Source organism: Prinia subflava, chromosome 7 (genome assembly GCF_021018805.1).
Source record: "Prinia subflava isolate CZ2003 ecotype Zambia chromosome 7, Cam_Psub_1.2, whole genome shotgun sequence".
In the NCBI taxonomy this organism is placed as follows: domain Eukaryota; kingdom Metazoa; phylum Chordata; class Aves; order Passeriformes; family Cisticolidae; genus Prinia; species Prinia subflava.
The window spans coordinates 27,333,476-27,348,012 of NC_086253.1; the positions used below are offsets into that span (position 1 = coordinate 27,333,476).

Consider the following 14,537-nt stretch of genomic DNA (forward strand, 5'->3'; position numbering starts at 1 on the left):
TTGACAGAGGGACATGCCTGCTAGCGCGCCGTGTGACGGGGCCGCGGAGCAGCCGCCTCCTCCCCGCTTTCTGTGCTCCTATAATTTATTTGAGGCGAAGGCAAAGGAGTGAAGTCATCGGGCAACGAGCAAGCACGCACACTTTGCCCCCCCCTCCCCTACCCCGCTTTGGTCCCCCCCCCGGCAGCCTCTCCTGCCGGCCTGGGAAGCCGGGGAGATTTAGATCTGCGAGGCTTTCAGCCATCACGTGTTTAAATACTTGATATAAAACCCCGGCGCAGGGGATCCAGGCGGGGGGACTTTAAGACCAGCCCTCTCCAGGGACCCTTTTGTTCAGCTCTCAAACATAAGCACCTTCTCGACTCGCCAGGACTTCAGTGGCAACTTGGCCAAGCAGGAAAATCCCGACTTCGGGAGAGCCGCCCCCGGCCTCGCAGCCCTCCGCAATGTCACGCTCCTTCTATGTCGACTCCTTAATCATCAAAGACTCCTCGAGGCCGGCTCCGTCCCTTCCTGAGCATCATCACGGCCAGGACTTCTTCATCCCTCTCAGCATGCCTTCCCCCCTCGTCATGTCGGTGTCGGGCCCGGGCTGCCCGTCCCGAAAGAGCGGCGCCTTCTGCGTCTGCCCGCTCTGTGTCACCTCGCACCTGCACTCGTCCCGCGGCGGCGGCGCCGGCGGGGCCATCCCTCTGCTCAAGAGCCAGTTCCCCGCGGCGGCGGGCGAGGCCCAGTGCTGCCCGCGGAGCGGCCACGCTCACCACCCGCCGCAGCACCCACCTCCCGCCGCCGCCGTGCCCGGCGCCGCCGCCCTGGGCCACCCTGCGCATCACCCACCTGCCTGCGCCGCCGCCACCTACAGCGTCAGCGACCCCCGGAGGTTCCACTGCCTCGGCATGGGTAGGAGCCCTGCGGCCGCCGGGGAAAGGGGGCAGCGGGAGAAGGGGTGCCCCCAGGGAGAGCGGCTGCCGCGGGTCGGAAAGCTGCTGGGGAATGTCTTCTCTTTCTGTCTGCCTGTCTGTCTCTTTCTAGTCCCCGTCCCCCACTTTTCCCTGTCCCGCTGAATTTCGCGTTTCTCTCCCGTCCAGGAGGGTCCGAATCCAGCCAAATTCAAAATGGGAAACGGATGAGGACTGCTTTTACCAGCACCCAGCTCTTGGAGCTGGAGAGGGAATTCTCCTCCAACATGTACCTGTCCCGGCTGCGCAGGATCGAGATAGCCACGTACCTGAACCTGTCCGAGAAGCAAGTGAAAATCTGGTTCCAAAACAGGAGGGTGAAGCACAAGAAAGAAGGCAAAGGCACCCAGCGAAACTCGCACGGGGGCTGCAAGTGCAGCACCAGCCAGGGGCATTATCCCCGGTCGGAGGATGAAGAGTCTCTATCCCCCTCATCGGCTACCGAGGATAAAGAGATCTCCCCGTTATGAGCCCGGCTCGGAGCTCGGCTCCTGCCGCCGGGTCCCAGCCCGGAGCGAGGTGGCGGCACGGCGGCTTACCTGGCTAACCTGCAGCGGGCTGGCCCTCGCCGCCGTGGAGATTCAATTGTCATCCATTCTCAGTAATAGAAAGATATATATATATATATATAAAAATATATTTTCGGAATGTAAATGTTTTTGTGGTGGGAATTCAACCAAAACGTTATTTATGTAATCCCAGAGAGGGCACCTGCTCTTTCTAAAATGTAACGTGGGACAAGGTTCGCATCGCCCAGGGTGCCTTCCTCTGTATCCCCACAGGCAATTTAAAGGAAAAAAAACCAAAAAAACCTGCATTTGTAAACCGAAAGGTGAGACATAAAAAACCCCCAAACTGAAAAGCAAACTAAAGCCTGTAGAGAGCCTTCTGGACGGACTTCTTAACAAACAGAAGAAAAGACATAAAGATCGCCCATTTGGGTTTGGGACCGCTGTTTGTCTGTGAATAGTTTTATATAAAATTATATTTATATTTATTTAAATAAATGAGATCAGACGAGAATTTAATTTTTTTCTCCTTACCCCCCCGACTCCCCCTTCCTTCCGTCAAGTGCCAGCCCAGTCGCAGCAGCGAAGGTGAACCGGCTGGACAAGGTGCTTTTCTTTGCTGTCCTTGTCCTTCATACGGGGAAAGCATCGCTGTATATGTGTCAGATCTGCGTAAAAAGTGAAAATAAAGCCATCGGCTACTAACAAGAACGTGTTTTCTGTTTCCCTGTGACTCGGGACGGCTGGGGGGCGGAGAAGGGGGGGACTCCTCTCCGGCCGGAATGCAAATACTGCCGGTGCTCTGAGTCCAGCAGCCTTGTGTTCCTTCCCAGCCGCAGCCAGCGCACGCCCTCCTGGCGACTGACAGCTTTCTCCCGTCTGCTGCTCCGGCGGCACCGCGCTGGGGACACGCGGCTGCTGGCCCAGGGCGGCCGGGATCCCGCACACAGCTCCTGCCCCGCCGGCCTGGGAGCGCCGTCTCTTCCCTTACCCGGGGGCTGGCTGCACACTTCGACCCCTCACCAGGCTGAAACTCCGCTGAAGTTATTGTACGGGTCGATGTTAAGCAGAGATCAGGGATTTTTTTTTTCCCCTTGAGGCGCTGGAACAGAATTAGCTCTTTTCGGTGTTGATTTCTTTAGGCGCCTTGACCAGGCTTAGGGAGAAGGTCTGGGTGCAAACCTGTTAGGCTGAGACATGGTTGAAGTTCTCTGCGATCTGCGTCGGGAAGTGCCCAGCCACGGGTCCCATCCTGCCTGTGCCGTGGGCAGCCTATCCTCAGCTCCCTGCAGGAGACTTACAGGCGGCTGGTGAGAGTGGGATGGACCTGGAGCTAGTCAGTCCCAAATTAGCCCCTTTATAACTTCTTTCCTAGTTCCTGCAGTACTGGCAGACAGCACGTCTATATACATCAAGCAATATAAGCAAATCAGAAGTACCTTTTGCACATTATGTTATTTCTCTCTCATTTTCCTTGGGTAGATTTTCCACTAATCCAATATACACTTTTGACTTAAAACTCTAAAACTGTGCCAAAATTTTTTTCCCTCAACAATTCCTATATTTATCATGTTTGATCCCTAACTTCGGAGCTTCAGCTCAGAGGTACATCTCCAGTTTGACTTGCCTGCAAGCACCCTGGATGCTGAAGAGAGAGGCAGCCCCAGCCCAGTGACACTTGTCCTGCTTGCCTGTCTTGGAGGAGAGGCCAGGTGCATGGGCAGGGCTGGGGTAGGATGGAGAGAGCCTGGTATGGGCACTGCCCCACAGCCTGGGCCAGCTTCAGGGCTTGGGGCAAAGGCAGAGTCAGCACACCTGCATCTAAGAGGAGCAGAAAGGAAAGGCAGGACTGCAGTTTCCAGCCTGGACTTGGAAAACAAATACAAAATCTCACTGGTCCATACCACTACCTTTTCACTGCCTGAGCTGACTACAACCAGCAGCCCTCATGCCAGCTGAGTGGCTGGGGACGTTGGTTACCCCAGTGGCAGTCCTCTCACTTGCCAGGCTGGGGAGGCCAAAGAGCCACAGGCTTGAGGTCCTTGTGACTCCTTCCCACAGGAACTTCATGGAGAGTGTGGCTGAGGGGGTTGTCCCCTCTTCCCCTAAAATCTGCGGAGGTGGAATCTAGAAACTGTTGATTCTCTGCTTCAGTTCACCTGTGTCTAACTTGCTTCTATAATCACAGTGGGCCTTTCCAACCTTGAAGCTCTGGGAGGAGCTGTTAGTCCCACAGAAGGTACTGCCCACCCTCTCAGCAATGTCATCCCATGCCGTAACAGGAGGGAGCCAACAGGCCTGCAGCAGCCTGGGAAAGCAAAAGTTTGCTGGGTGAGAAAAAGCATCACAGTCTCTAAAATCTAAGGCTTCAAAACTCAAAGATATTTTAAAACTGCAAAGATACACCTGAGTGTATATGTTCTCAGTGTAACTCTGGAGATATGCACCTCAGTGAATAAATTGGAATTTTCCTCTAATTCTAGAAGATAAACAGTGAGATTTCTCTTCATTGCAGTACTTAACAATTTCTTAAAAATAATAGGAAAATGAAGTTAGTCGATCTAATAATAGGAAAATCAAGTTAGTTGATCTTTTGTGTAGTAATCAATGCTTGAATGTGTCTTTCAAGGGTTGAGAGGTAATTGTGGCATATCATCATCATCATCATCATCATCATCATCACACACAAACTGTCATTGGGACAGTTAAGACAATATGTCATTTTATTTCAAAGTAAATGCTTCATGTAAAAAACTTTGGAAAAGAGGAATGATGGAATGCTTTGCCCCAACACATTTCAGAAGGCTGAGACAACGAGCTTGACCTGAACCTGGCAGTCCAAGTTGGTGTGACAAAAGCACCACTGGAAGTTGAATGTACCGTAATTTGCAGGAAATGTTTTGTAGGGTTTCCATATCCAGCACTCAACATTTTGAAATTTAGGCAAATTTACCTTAAAATGTATTGAATTTTTCCTTCTGCTCCCCTCCCCTTCTTCTTTTTATCTTTTTTTTCCCCTCCCACAAAGTGTGAAGTGCATTTTTTTCCCCTCGCTCATCCTAGGACAGGCAGTGTTCAGTTCCTGATGGAGTCATTCCTGCCATAACTTGGTGGCAGAGGAGTTGCCTGTGTCCCGGCTGGATTTCAGGTATAGAACAGCCCCTAAGAACCCTCCAGGTCACTTAGCCTCCCCCCAGCAGCTGCTGCATTGGACCCTCCACGAGCAAGGACCCACAAGGGGAAGGTCGCACAACTAAAGCCCAAGCGTTTGCACAAGAGATGCAAGTCATGTTTGTGTGAGTGACCCTACTACTGGCCCTCTGTAACCTGTTGGGTTAGCATCCCTCCAGAAAAGCTTTCCCCCGGAGATATTTATTTACCAACTGTAATTCTACTTAACTCTTTTCAATTAAAAAAAAAAATCAGAAGAAGAAAACATCCATTTTGAGGAGTTTCCCTGACCTTGGTCTGAGGTCAGACTCATGGCACTGACTTCTCTGGTTGTGGATCTCCTTGACTTGCTCCCATGTCCTGATCAGCCTACAGGCAGCATTAGCTGGGGGCTGCTGGAACTTCGCAGTGCTGAAGACACCACACTCCCTTGGCAGCTCTTTCAAGCCCTACCCTGAAGTCCCCATAGGCGCTGCTGAAACTTTTCCCCACTGTCTGAGCTCTTGCCACGATGTCCACTGCCAGCATCTCTCACCTCTATCCCAGATTTGGGGAAGTGGAGGCCCTTGAGAAGCTCCTTGCTTCCACCCGTGGTGTAACTGGGACACAGTGGCAGGTACGCTCCAGAGATTCCCAGACCAAAGAGCTCAGTGTTCTGGCCGGCTGCACATCCCCCCTGGGGCGTGTGGGGCAGGCCAGGCCTCATCAGTCAAGCCCCAAACACTCGCAGAGAGGAGGGCTCACAGTGCAGGGATCCAGGCCAGGGGATTGCGGGAAACTCTCCTTCCTCAGTACCTCCGCTTGGAGCTGGGGCAGAGAGGGGACAGTCTATCTAATCCCGCTGCATTCACCTCTAGTGTGTCCTAACTTCCCGCTCCCGCCCTCCCGCTGACCAAACCCCATGGGACACGGCCTCGGGTGCGGCTCCCCAGGCCTGGCGCTGCCCCTGCGGGCAGGAGCAGCCGAATGGGCGGCAGCGCTGCTCGCCTCGGCTCTGCCCGGGGCTCTCTGAACCTCTCTTCGGTCCGCGGCACAGCTGCAGGATGAGGTCACGGCCAGAAAGGATCACTCCGGGCTTTCTGTGGTGTCCACAGGGATAAGATGGCCAGGAAGGGGCCAGGAAGGGGCGAGTCCTACTACCACTCCTCCGGGACCCCGGCGGGCGTCCTGACACCGGCTCGGAGGACGCGGGCGCGGGAGGAACACTCGCATTCTGGATCCGGAGCCTAAAGATGACTGCATGCAGTCCTTTGGGAAAGAAACTCAGCCAGAAAACCTTTTTTTTTTTTTCTTTTTTTCTTTTTTTTTTTTTTTTCCCACTGTTGCTGTTGTGTAAGTTTTCGCGGCTGCTCGAAAAGCATATTAAGTACGAGAGCGAGGAGCGCCTCCGCACCCCGCAGCCTCCGCGCAGCTCCGTCGGCTGAACCGGGTCTCCTCTGGGCGAGAAGCCCCAGGCAAGGCTGGCAGCCCGGGTCCGGAGGTCCAGGGCGGGACCTCGGCCCTGGGAAGGCGCCCTCGCTCCGCCGGGCCCCCGCCGTGGCGGAAAGCCGTGCGCCGGGCAGCTGCCGGGGAGTCCCGCATGGCAGCGGAATAACAAACAGCCCGAGCCCACTGTGCCACTCGGAACACCTCGGGGCGTGTGTCCGCGCTGCAGCGGCCTCAGCCTCGCCGTGACAGGGCCGATTTCACGCAGGATCTGCTCCGCGCCCCTCTCCGCCCCCCTGCGCGCTTCCCAGCCGGCCCGCTCAGGGCGATGAGCCGGCCTCGGCCCCTCCACGCCTGCCCCCTGCCCCGACCCCAGCCGGCGTGTCCGGGGGGATTTAAGCTGTTGGAAGAGAACCCAAAGAGATCGGAAGCGTGTGCTGTGTGCTCTGGAAAAATAACTAGTTTCAGATTAATGAAGGAGTGACAATTTCAAGGCTAACGTTGGCACTGCCCAAGCCAGAGCGTGGGGAGCTCGCCAGGCTTTGCTTTATATTGTCTGCTTTTCTGAAGAGCAGACAAAGATGGATAGAGAGACACTGAAAAGCAGGAGGCGTATTTCAAACAGTTCAATAAAGAGGGTTGTCACTTAAAGACAAGAACCATAGTGCTTTGATGACTTTGTATTAGCCTTACCGTTTCAAATAAGTGACTCTACTCTCTTTGCGGAATTTAACGAGTTTTAGTAGATGACACTTCAGTGAAGCCACTTTAGACAGACGTGAGAGCTCGTAATTGCGGGCTAAGCTTCTCTTCCGGAGGGTTTTACATAGAAGATTGCAGACCCGGGGCTTTTTTTCTTCCCGTCCTTAAATGAAGGGACCTCGGTAAAACTGAGGTTTACACTTTACGTGGAACCGCTTTATGAAACAGGGAAAAACGCTCCGCCTCCGTGTGAATGTAAAGAAAGCGAAAGGGAGACCTCGACACGACGGCAAGAAACTGCCTCCCGGCAGAGCCCAGCAATACAGGGGCGGTCTTTCCAACCCAGCTTCTACACCCTCGGAGGAAGCACCGAGGCAGAGTGTTGGAAATAAAGTTGTCTGGAACCCCGCAGGCAGCCCATGCGTGTTCCGCGCACGGTCCCGCGTGTACTCGCAGTCTCTCCACGGCCGTGTCCCCTCAGTCCCCGGCCCTTCCCGCCGTGTTCTGCTGGGACCGTGCCTTCCCTCTGCCCGGGGGCAGCCGGCCTGCCGCAGCCCCGGAGGGCGCGCCCTGGCAAGGGGGAGACGTCGCAGCCCTGCCGGGGGAGATTTTGCTGCCAAACTCGATAACTATTTTATATATAGATAGATGTAAAATCTTTTTTAGGATGAGGACCCCCGACGGCTGCAGCCCCCCAGGCTTTGAAGGCACAGCGAAAGGGCTTCACTGTGGGTTTGAGAGAACCATTTAGTCACTGTTTCATTAGGCACTATTTGAACCTTGCAACATGTGGTAATTTCTGGGGCAAGCTGAAAAGGGGGGATTATGTAGTAGGGACACAAGGAAATTAGCTAACGGTTAATTTAACTCGTTTTCTGGTAGAATTTTCGATACATTCCTAATTGACTGAGGAGGCAGGTGAAGTCTTCAGTTCCAGGCAGACTCATTCACGGTGAGAATAAATGGCTCTTTTTCAACTCTCGCTGCTCACAATATATCATCAGGCAAAAGACATGCAATGAATATGTTGATTTAGGGTTTTTTATCATTATTATTAATGGAATTACACCCTGCTATGCAGGTGTGAGGGTAAAACCTATACTGCGATGAAATCAGATTAACAATGAAATGAGAATTTTATTAGCTTTCTATGTCATATAGACCTGGATTTAAACTGTCAAAACAAGAAACAAGGTGGGGGGAGGGCTGGGAGAAGATAAGTATGAAGAAAACAATGCCAATCAATGGGCAGAAGTAGTAACTTGGATTCCAAATGGTAATTAGCTGAAACTCACGGTGAATATTGACACTCCGTACTCTACACCATTTCTATAAAATAGAGAATATATGATTAGCCCATAATGGCAAGTCTCTTTTGAGTCCGGGATTTGCCATTTAATCCTCACCACACAAATTTACTATGAAACCAGAACACTTGGTCGTCAGGTCTGAGTTTTAATAAAAGGTCGTGTCGGAAATAAACTCTGTCTGACATTCTTGCCGTGTTCGCAAAGGGAAAGGAATCCGGTCCGATCGAAGTGTTCTGGGGGCGTTTGGGAGTAGCCCAGGGAGCAGCGGAAAAACAGCTATGATCCTGCACCGGGTACCTTCGGACAGCGCTGGGCTGGAGGTGGCCCTGTGCTGGGGGCGGTGGGTTGGAGGTGGCCCTGAGCCGGGAGCGGTGGGCTGGAGGTGGCCCTGTGCTGGGGCAGTGGGCTAGAGGTGGCCCTGAGCCGGGGGGGTTGGGCTGGAGGTGGCCCTGAGCCTGGGGCAGTGGATTGGAGGTGGCCCTGAGCCGGGGGCGGTGGGCTGGAGGTGACCCTGTGCTGGGGACGGTGGGCTGGAGGTGGCCCTGAGCCGGGGGCAGTGGATTGGAGGTGGCCCTGTGCTGGGGGCGGTGGGTTGTAGGTGGCCCTGAGCCGGGGGCGGTGGGCTGGAGGTGGCCCTGTCCTGGGGGCGGTGGCAGGGGCGCTACCTGCGCGGTGTGCGGAGGTGTTGGGCGCAGCCAGGCAGGACCCGCCGTCCCCAGAGGAGCCCGCCACGTCTGCCAAGGGCCCCTTTGTAACCTGCTATAGAAAATGGAGGTATTCTGCATGACAAAGCCCAATTAAGCTCGCTATTCAGGACTTCTGCAGCTGGTAGCCCATTGGGAGAGTGGGAGGAAACGCGAATATATTCATTATGCCAAGGGGCGGTGACAAGTACCAACAATCGTGGGTCTGGGTTGGGTGTTGGGTATGTTTGTTTGGTGTTTTATGTCTCATTCCCGTTATCTATATATGTAATTTGGTGGCAGGGGTGGGAGGAGGAGGAGGGGCGGGGGGGGGGGCGCTGCCGGGGGAGCACAAGTTGGGCCCACGGAGCCCCCAGGAGCCGGGTCTCCCTTACAGCGGCAGGAGCATCCTCTTGCAAAGAGGAGCAAGGAAAGTTGCCTGCCAAGCTGCAGGACAGCACTGTGAAGCTGTCGATTAATATACTAGCAAAGCTGTCGGTTTTCTGTAAGAATTCTCTCTCTCTTTCTTAATTGTCACTCAACAGGGGTCAGCTGTGAACTGCCAAGGGGCTTTCACAGGCTGAGGGGCATGAAACCCCAGGGTGGACTGAAAGCCATCCAGACAAAATACTGGAGACCTAACACTAAGATTGACCCAGACAATTCATTTATTCATTTGCTTTCCAGTTCCACCTTCCTGAGCCAACAGGCCATAATATATGCATAGCTGTAGCTGGTACGTAAAACACAATTTCCCAAAGTGTCTGAGAAATAGCTTACGTGTTGTAGTCATCTTACCCTAAATAATCTGACTCCTATAATAGCAGATGAATTTTAGCTCAGACCTATGTGCCACTAAACACAGAACTCTGTTGTCCCAAGCAGCCTTCAGCCCTGACCACCAATGCGTACATGTGAGCACAGATCATTCCCCTTTCTTCTGCAGAAGTATAACATGACAGAGAAAATTCCATCTCTCCATGTCTCCCAGTCTTCTCAAAATGCCATGAAGTTTAAGCCAAAATGTGGTCAACCACACACACAGAAGATGCAAATAGCATTAACCCAAGAAGTATAAGATGTGTAAAACACATTTGATCAAAACTTAGTATCCCATTTTCTCTCCAGTATGTTTAGGTTTTAAGTAACCTACCACCTTTATTGTATTCTTCTAGAACAGTTTTCAGAATAGTCATGGTCTCATATCCTCAGTGTTGCTACAGAAAAGCAAGTAGACATCTCCAGTTTATATGTTATGAAGGAGAGAGACATTTCTTGTTTTATTTCCATTCCCTTGAAAGACCAGTCCTGACTTTTGGTACATCTTCTGGAGTGGATAGACAGGCATGCTATGCTGACTTGGTTTGAACTAGTAATCATAAAGACACCACAATGTGTCGTAGACATTTTTCACAATTAGACATGTGATTGCTTCAACCAAATACAGGAGAACAGTGTAGGTGAGTCAATCTTGCTTGTCTAAAATCTGTAATAACCCTGAGGGGAACTAGAAGAGTAACAGAAAAAATTGCTACTTGATCCCATTAAGATCAATTTTAGTTTTGCTGTCATAATTTCCATCCATTTCCATAGTTCTGTTTTGAAATTGCATTTTTTGACAGTCAAATGAAAAGCCATAAGGAGGGGTGGGTTTCTGTTTATTTGTGTTGTTGTTTTCCAGTACAACCTGCCAATTTCATATTACCAGTTTAAAATCATTATTGAAATGCTGCTGTCATTAAGAAAAAAATCACAAGAGGTTTTGTGTGTTTTGGTGTTGTGGTGTGGATTTTCCGCTTTAAGTTTTCAAGCTAGCTTTATATTTCATTTGTGCGTTATGATTTAAATTATACATACCATTAAGCGTCAGTCCTCTGTATCCCTGCCTCTATTTCTAGAACCTTCCTTGCCAATCTTCCCTAACTCGATATATCATTTGCTGTTTCATATCATTACATTGCTTCTGCTATTCCCATTGGATTTAGTTCTGTATTCCCTGCCCTAGACTCCTCCCTGAGTGCATTCTCATTGGTTGTTTGCTTTGTATCGCCCCGTCTATAAAACCCACGGCGGGACATGTGCTCCCTGTCTTTGGGGTCCAGCTTTTAGTTGTTATGCTTCAGTTATACCTGTAATAAATCTCCTTAGTTTACCCCAAGACCCGTCTCGCCTCCACTCCATCTCTGCTTCCGAAATAGACACTGCCGAGAACATCGGAGTCCCTAGGTGGGGAGGTGAGAGCTCCCCAGGGGGAAGGTGTCGCACCCCTGGCCGCTGTGTGCCCTAGGACTGAAGAGAATCACACACCGCTACATTTTGGTATTGTCTATTTTCTCTTGCTAAAACATTTTTCAAGATCTGAGTTGTCTTTTGTAATTAACACAGGACAGAATGGGTTTAGGCAATGTGCAATTTAATAGATTGTGGCAGTTCCATGAGCTGAATTTTTAGCAAAAGTTGTCAAATTGAAGTAAAGTTGTCAAATTTTTTTTCTTTTCCAATTACTATTAAATATAAATAAGTGATTGCATGCACAGAAAGCAGCTCTCAAGGTATTTTATTTTTTCTTTCTAGGCAAAGGTAAAATTTATTGAGTTCCAAATGCATATTGTTCCCCACTAGTCCACTTCAGCAATGGATTGCTTCTTGAGACAGTGTCCCAGTTTGTGATAAAATGATCAGACCTTTTTTTCTTCAGAACTAATTATCAGAATGAGTTTAAGGTAGAAATTTGATTTAGTGGGAGACCTTGCACGTGAGCTGCCATTATAGATGGGCTTGAGAAGAAAGAGACCCCCAGCTAAAAATCTTTTCCAAAACAGGCACTGAGTTCTTCAAACATCTTGATTTGGGATTTGATGCTTTTGGAAATATTCAGGAACAAGTCTGAGTTCATCACCTTCATACTTGGAGAGTTTCTTTATTGTGTGTACTATCAGCACAGGCAGTAGGGCCTGCAGTTATTGGAGGTGTCTCCATGGGGTGGGAGGACGTGTGTCCCCTGCCACAGTGCTGACCTGAGCCACTTGATGCTGCTGAGATTGGAGCAGCAGTGCTGGAGCTCACCATCCTGAGGGTACAGGCATTGTGTCCATCAGACAAGCAGAGGGGATGATGCTACTTTTTGCATTGAGGAAAATCCCATACAAGTAAATGAAAGCAAATCCTGAGAAGTGCAGGCTGCCAGAATGATGTGTGTCAGCCTTGTTTATGCTGGAATCTCATGAAAGAGGACAGTGTTGTTGCTGAAAAAGATGGCCTTTGCCTCTGGTCATTCACAGTTCTCTGGACTGTCCCATGTTTTGCTCTTTTTACTTTTCTATGGAAACTGCTGCCCTTGCCTTCATTCCATTTCTTGAGAAATACACAAAATCAGAGGATGTGATCAGGTCATCCTGTTTACAGCCCTGCACCTACATGGGAGGAGAGAGCATCAGTACATCTACATGACTTCTACACTCTTCTAATTGACATGGGCTAATAGATCCCAAAATTACAGGGGAGCTGAGTGGGTGGGATAGGCTTGAGAGACAGACAGGTGAAGGTTCAGACAGATTGCTGTCATAAATTTAGTCTCTTTAGAACATGAGATTTACAATATCATCTGTTGGCAGAACCTGCACTCCCATAGCTGCTAGGTCAAAGTTGAGATGGTTCTAAAAAAACCTTCAGTATAAATGCAGGCTTTGAAAGAGTTTTTTTCCAGAGGAAGACCTCTGCTGTGCTTCAGATACAGGAATATCAGCAGGAACCACGGTCTGCCTGAAGCCATAAAGATGATATGCTTTGGTGGTCCTTTGCCTATAGTAACTAGGGGGTTTTGAATTAAAAAGAAAAGACTTGCATAAAATCACAGGAAGAGGAGAGAGTAAACATAGTGCATATTTAGAGCAAAGGACAACACTGATCTGTTGTTTTCATAACTGTTTTTTTCCCCTTGTTAGTCTTGTGTTTAATTCTTCCCATACTCCAAAGAGAAATGGAAGAGATTGACTATTTTTTTCCTTATGTTAGTGTTCTCCCCGATGCCCTTCCCACCAAGGCAAACTCCAGGGCATTTGAAGAAATTTGACATTTGATATTAAAGACCATTTTTTCTGTAAAAGGTAAACAGGAGATATAGATGTTTGAAAACTATTTCTGCCTTACCCTAATTTAGAAGGGCCAGCTTCAACTTCTCCAGCCTCTGCAGCAAGCTGCAGTCTTCAGCCAATATGCCCCTCTCTGTATCTTCACCTTGGCTTTTCCATTTCATCTTATTCAGGTTTCAGCTTATCTTGATGGAACTTGTGAATCTTCTAGGTCACATTTTGCAGTAATATTTTTTTAAATTTTCATAGGAAAGCAGGGTGTATTATACCCCAGCCTGCCTATTATATAACACTGTCTTTCACAGAACTAACAACACAGATATAACTGGTTTTGCTGGATTTACTGCTGGATTTATTCCCTTCTTTTTTTGGAGGTTATTTAGGAACAAGATAAGGAAATGTTTCCCTTTCACCTTTTAAGATCTTTACTCTTTGGAAACAAGGTGAATAATGTTGAGCAATGGTTTATTGTTCTTTTGTTGGCTTTATACACATATGTTCTATTACACATGTGCATACATGTGTAAGCTCTTTCTACACACTGAAAGGAACTACAGAAACTCACAGGAAATTTTGTATTTGAAAAGATTATTTACTAATCAAAATGGTATACATTTGCAAAGGCATTTTTTTGGCAGGGGATGCCAGCAAGCCTACAGAATTAACAGCTCTACAGATGGGCAACATCCAGGTCTGAAACAAGGAGTGAAAGAAGAGATGGTCCAGCCAACTCGGAAAGGGATTTTAATGGGAAACTGTCTCTGGACCAAGTTGCTCCAAGATAGAATTTGAACTAATGCCACCTGATGGAGAGTGGGAATCACTGCAGAAGAAAAGATCGAAGTTTGGGGTCAGTTCAGGAGAGCTGGGTGGTTCCCCCCTGGGCTCTCTTTGGAAGGTATGGTGAAAGCAAAAGGTGAAAGTTGAAAAAAAAAAAGTGGAGAACAAAAGTTTTCTCTAAGAAAAGGAGTATTTTGATTCACTGGTGATTTTACTGTTCAGGCTGCCAGACTGTATAAAAGAGGGAACAGGAATGACCATCAAATCAAAGAGGGGACGGGGATTTGAAAACTTCATTGTTATTGTAGCTAGAAGAGAAAATGGCACAACATGAATCCATTCTAGGGGCAATGATTGTAAATGAGAAAGGGAATGGCACAAAGGTAACCCTTGCCAGTCCTAACAAGGTACACTTGTGTGGTCCTTACACCCTTTGGCTCTCTATTTTGTGTAATTTGCTGGTTTCTTTGCTAGAATGACTGCATGCTTGTAGCCCTGAAGCAGAGAATTAGCAAATACATTTTCATCTTTGGAAAACAGAAGTGTCCATTGTAATTACATTAACTTGAACCAAGAAATATATTTTAACTGTTCTATAGCATCATGAAAGAGGTGTTACAGTGACTAAAGTGACACTTTCTGTATCAGCCTATTCAATCCACTTAGAGCACTCCAAAAATGGGATTTTTCTGCTAAGATGGATTGTATTCTTAGCAAAAAGGTCAAGGGGCAAACATTTCAAACCCTGTGCCTGGCTTAGATATGTGCAAACACAACTGGAGCTAAAAACAAACTTTGAAGTGTCCATGCAAACATAAATTTGCACAAGCAAAGCAGGATGTACACATAAATGAGAGTTTGGTCACATTAACTAACTGGAGCAGAAAGCAGCAGGAAAGTTTTGCTT

The 14,537-nt window shown here is 49.0% G+C and overlaps 1 protein-coding gene across 1 annotated transcript; it reads left to right on the forward strand.

Annotated features, from left to right (window-relative positions):
- The first annotated feature begins 446 nt into the window (after window positions 1–446).
- GSX2 (GS homeobox 2) lies at window positions 447–1,429 on the forward strand. The gene is made up of 2 exons (XM_063401210.1): window positions 447–900; window positions 1,089–1,429. Exons 1-2 carry the CDS (start codon window positions 447–449, stop codon window positions 1,427–1,429), a joined length of 795 nt encoding a protein of 264 aa, XP_063257280.1.
- Window positions 1,430–14,537: the final 13,108 nt, after the last annotated feature.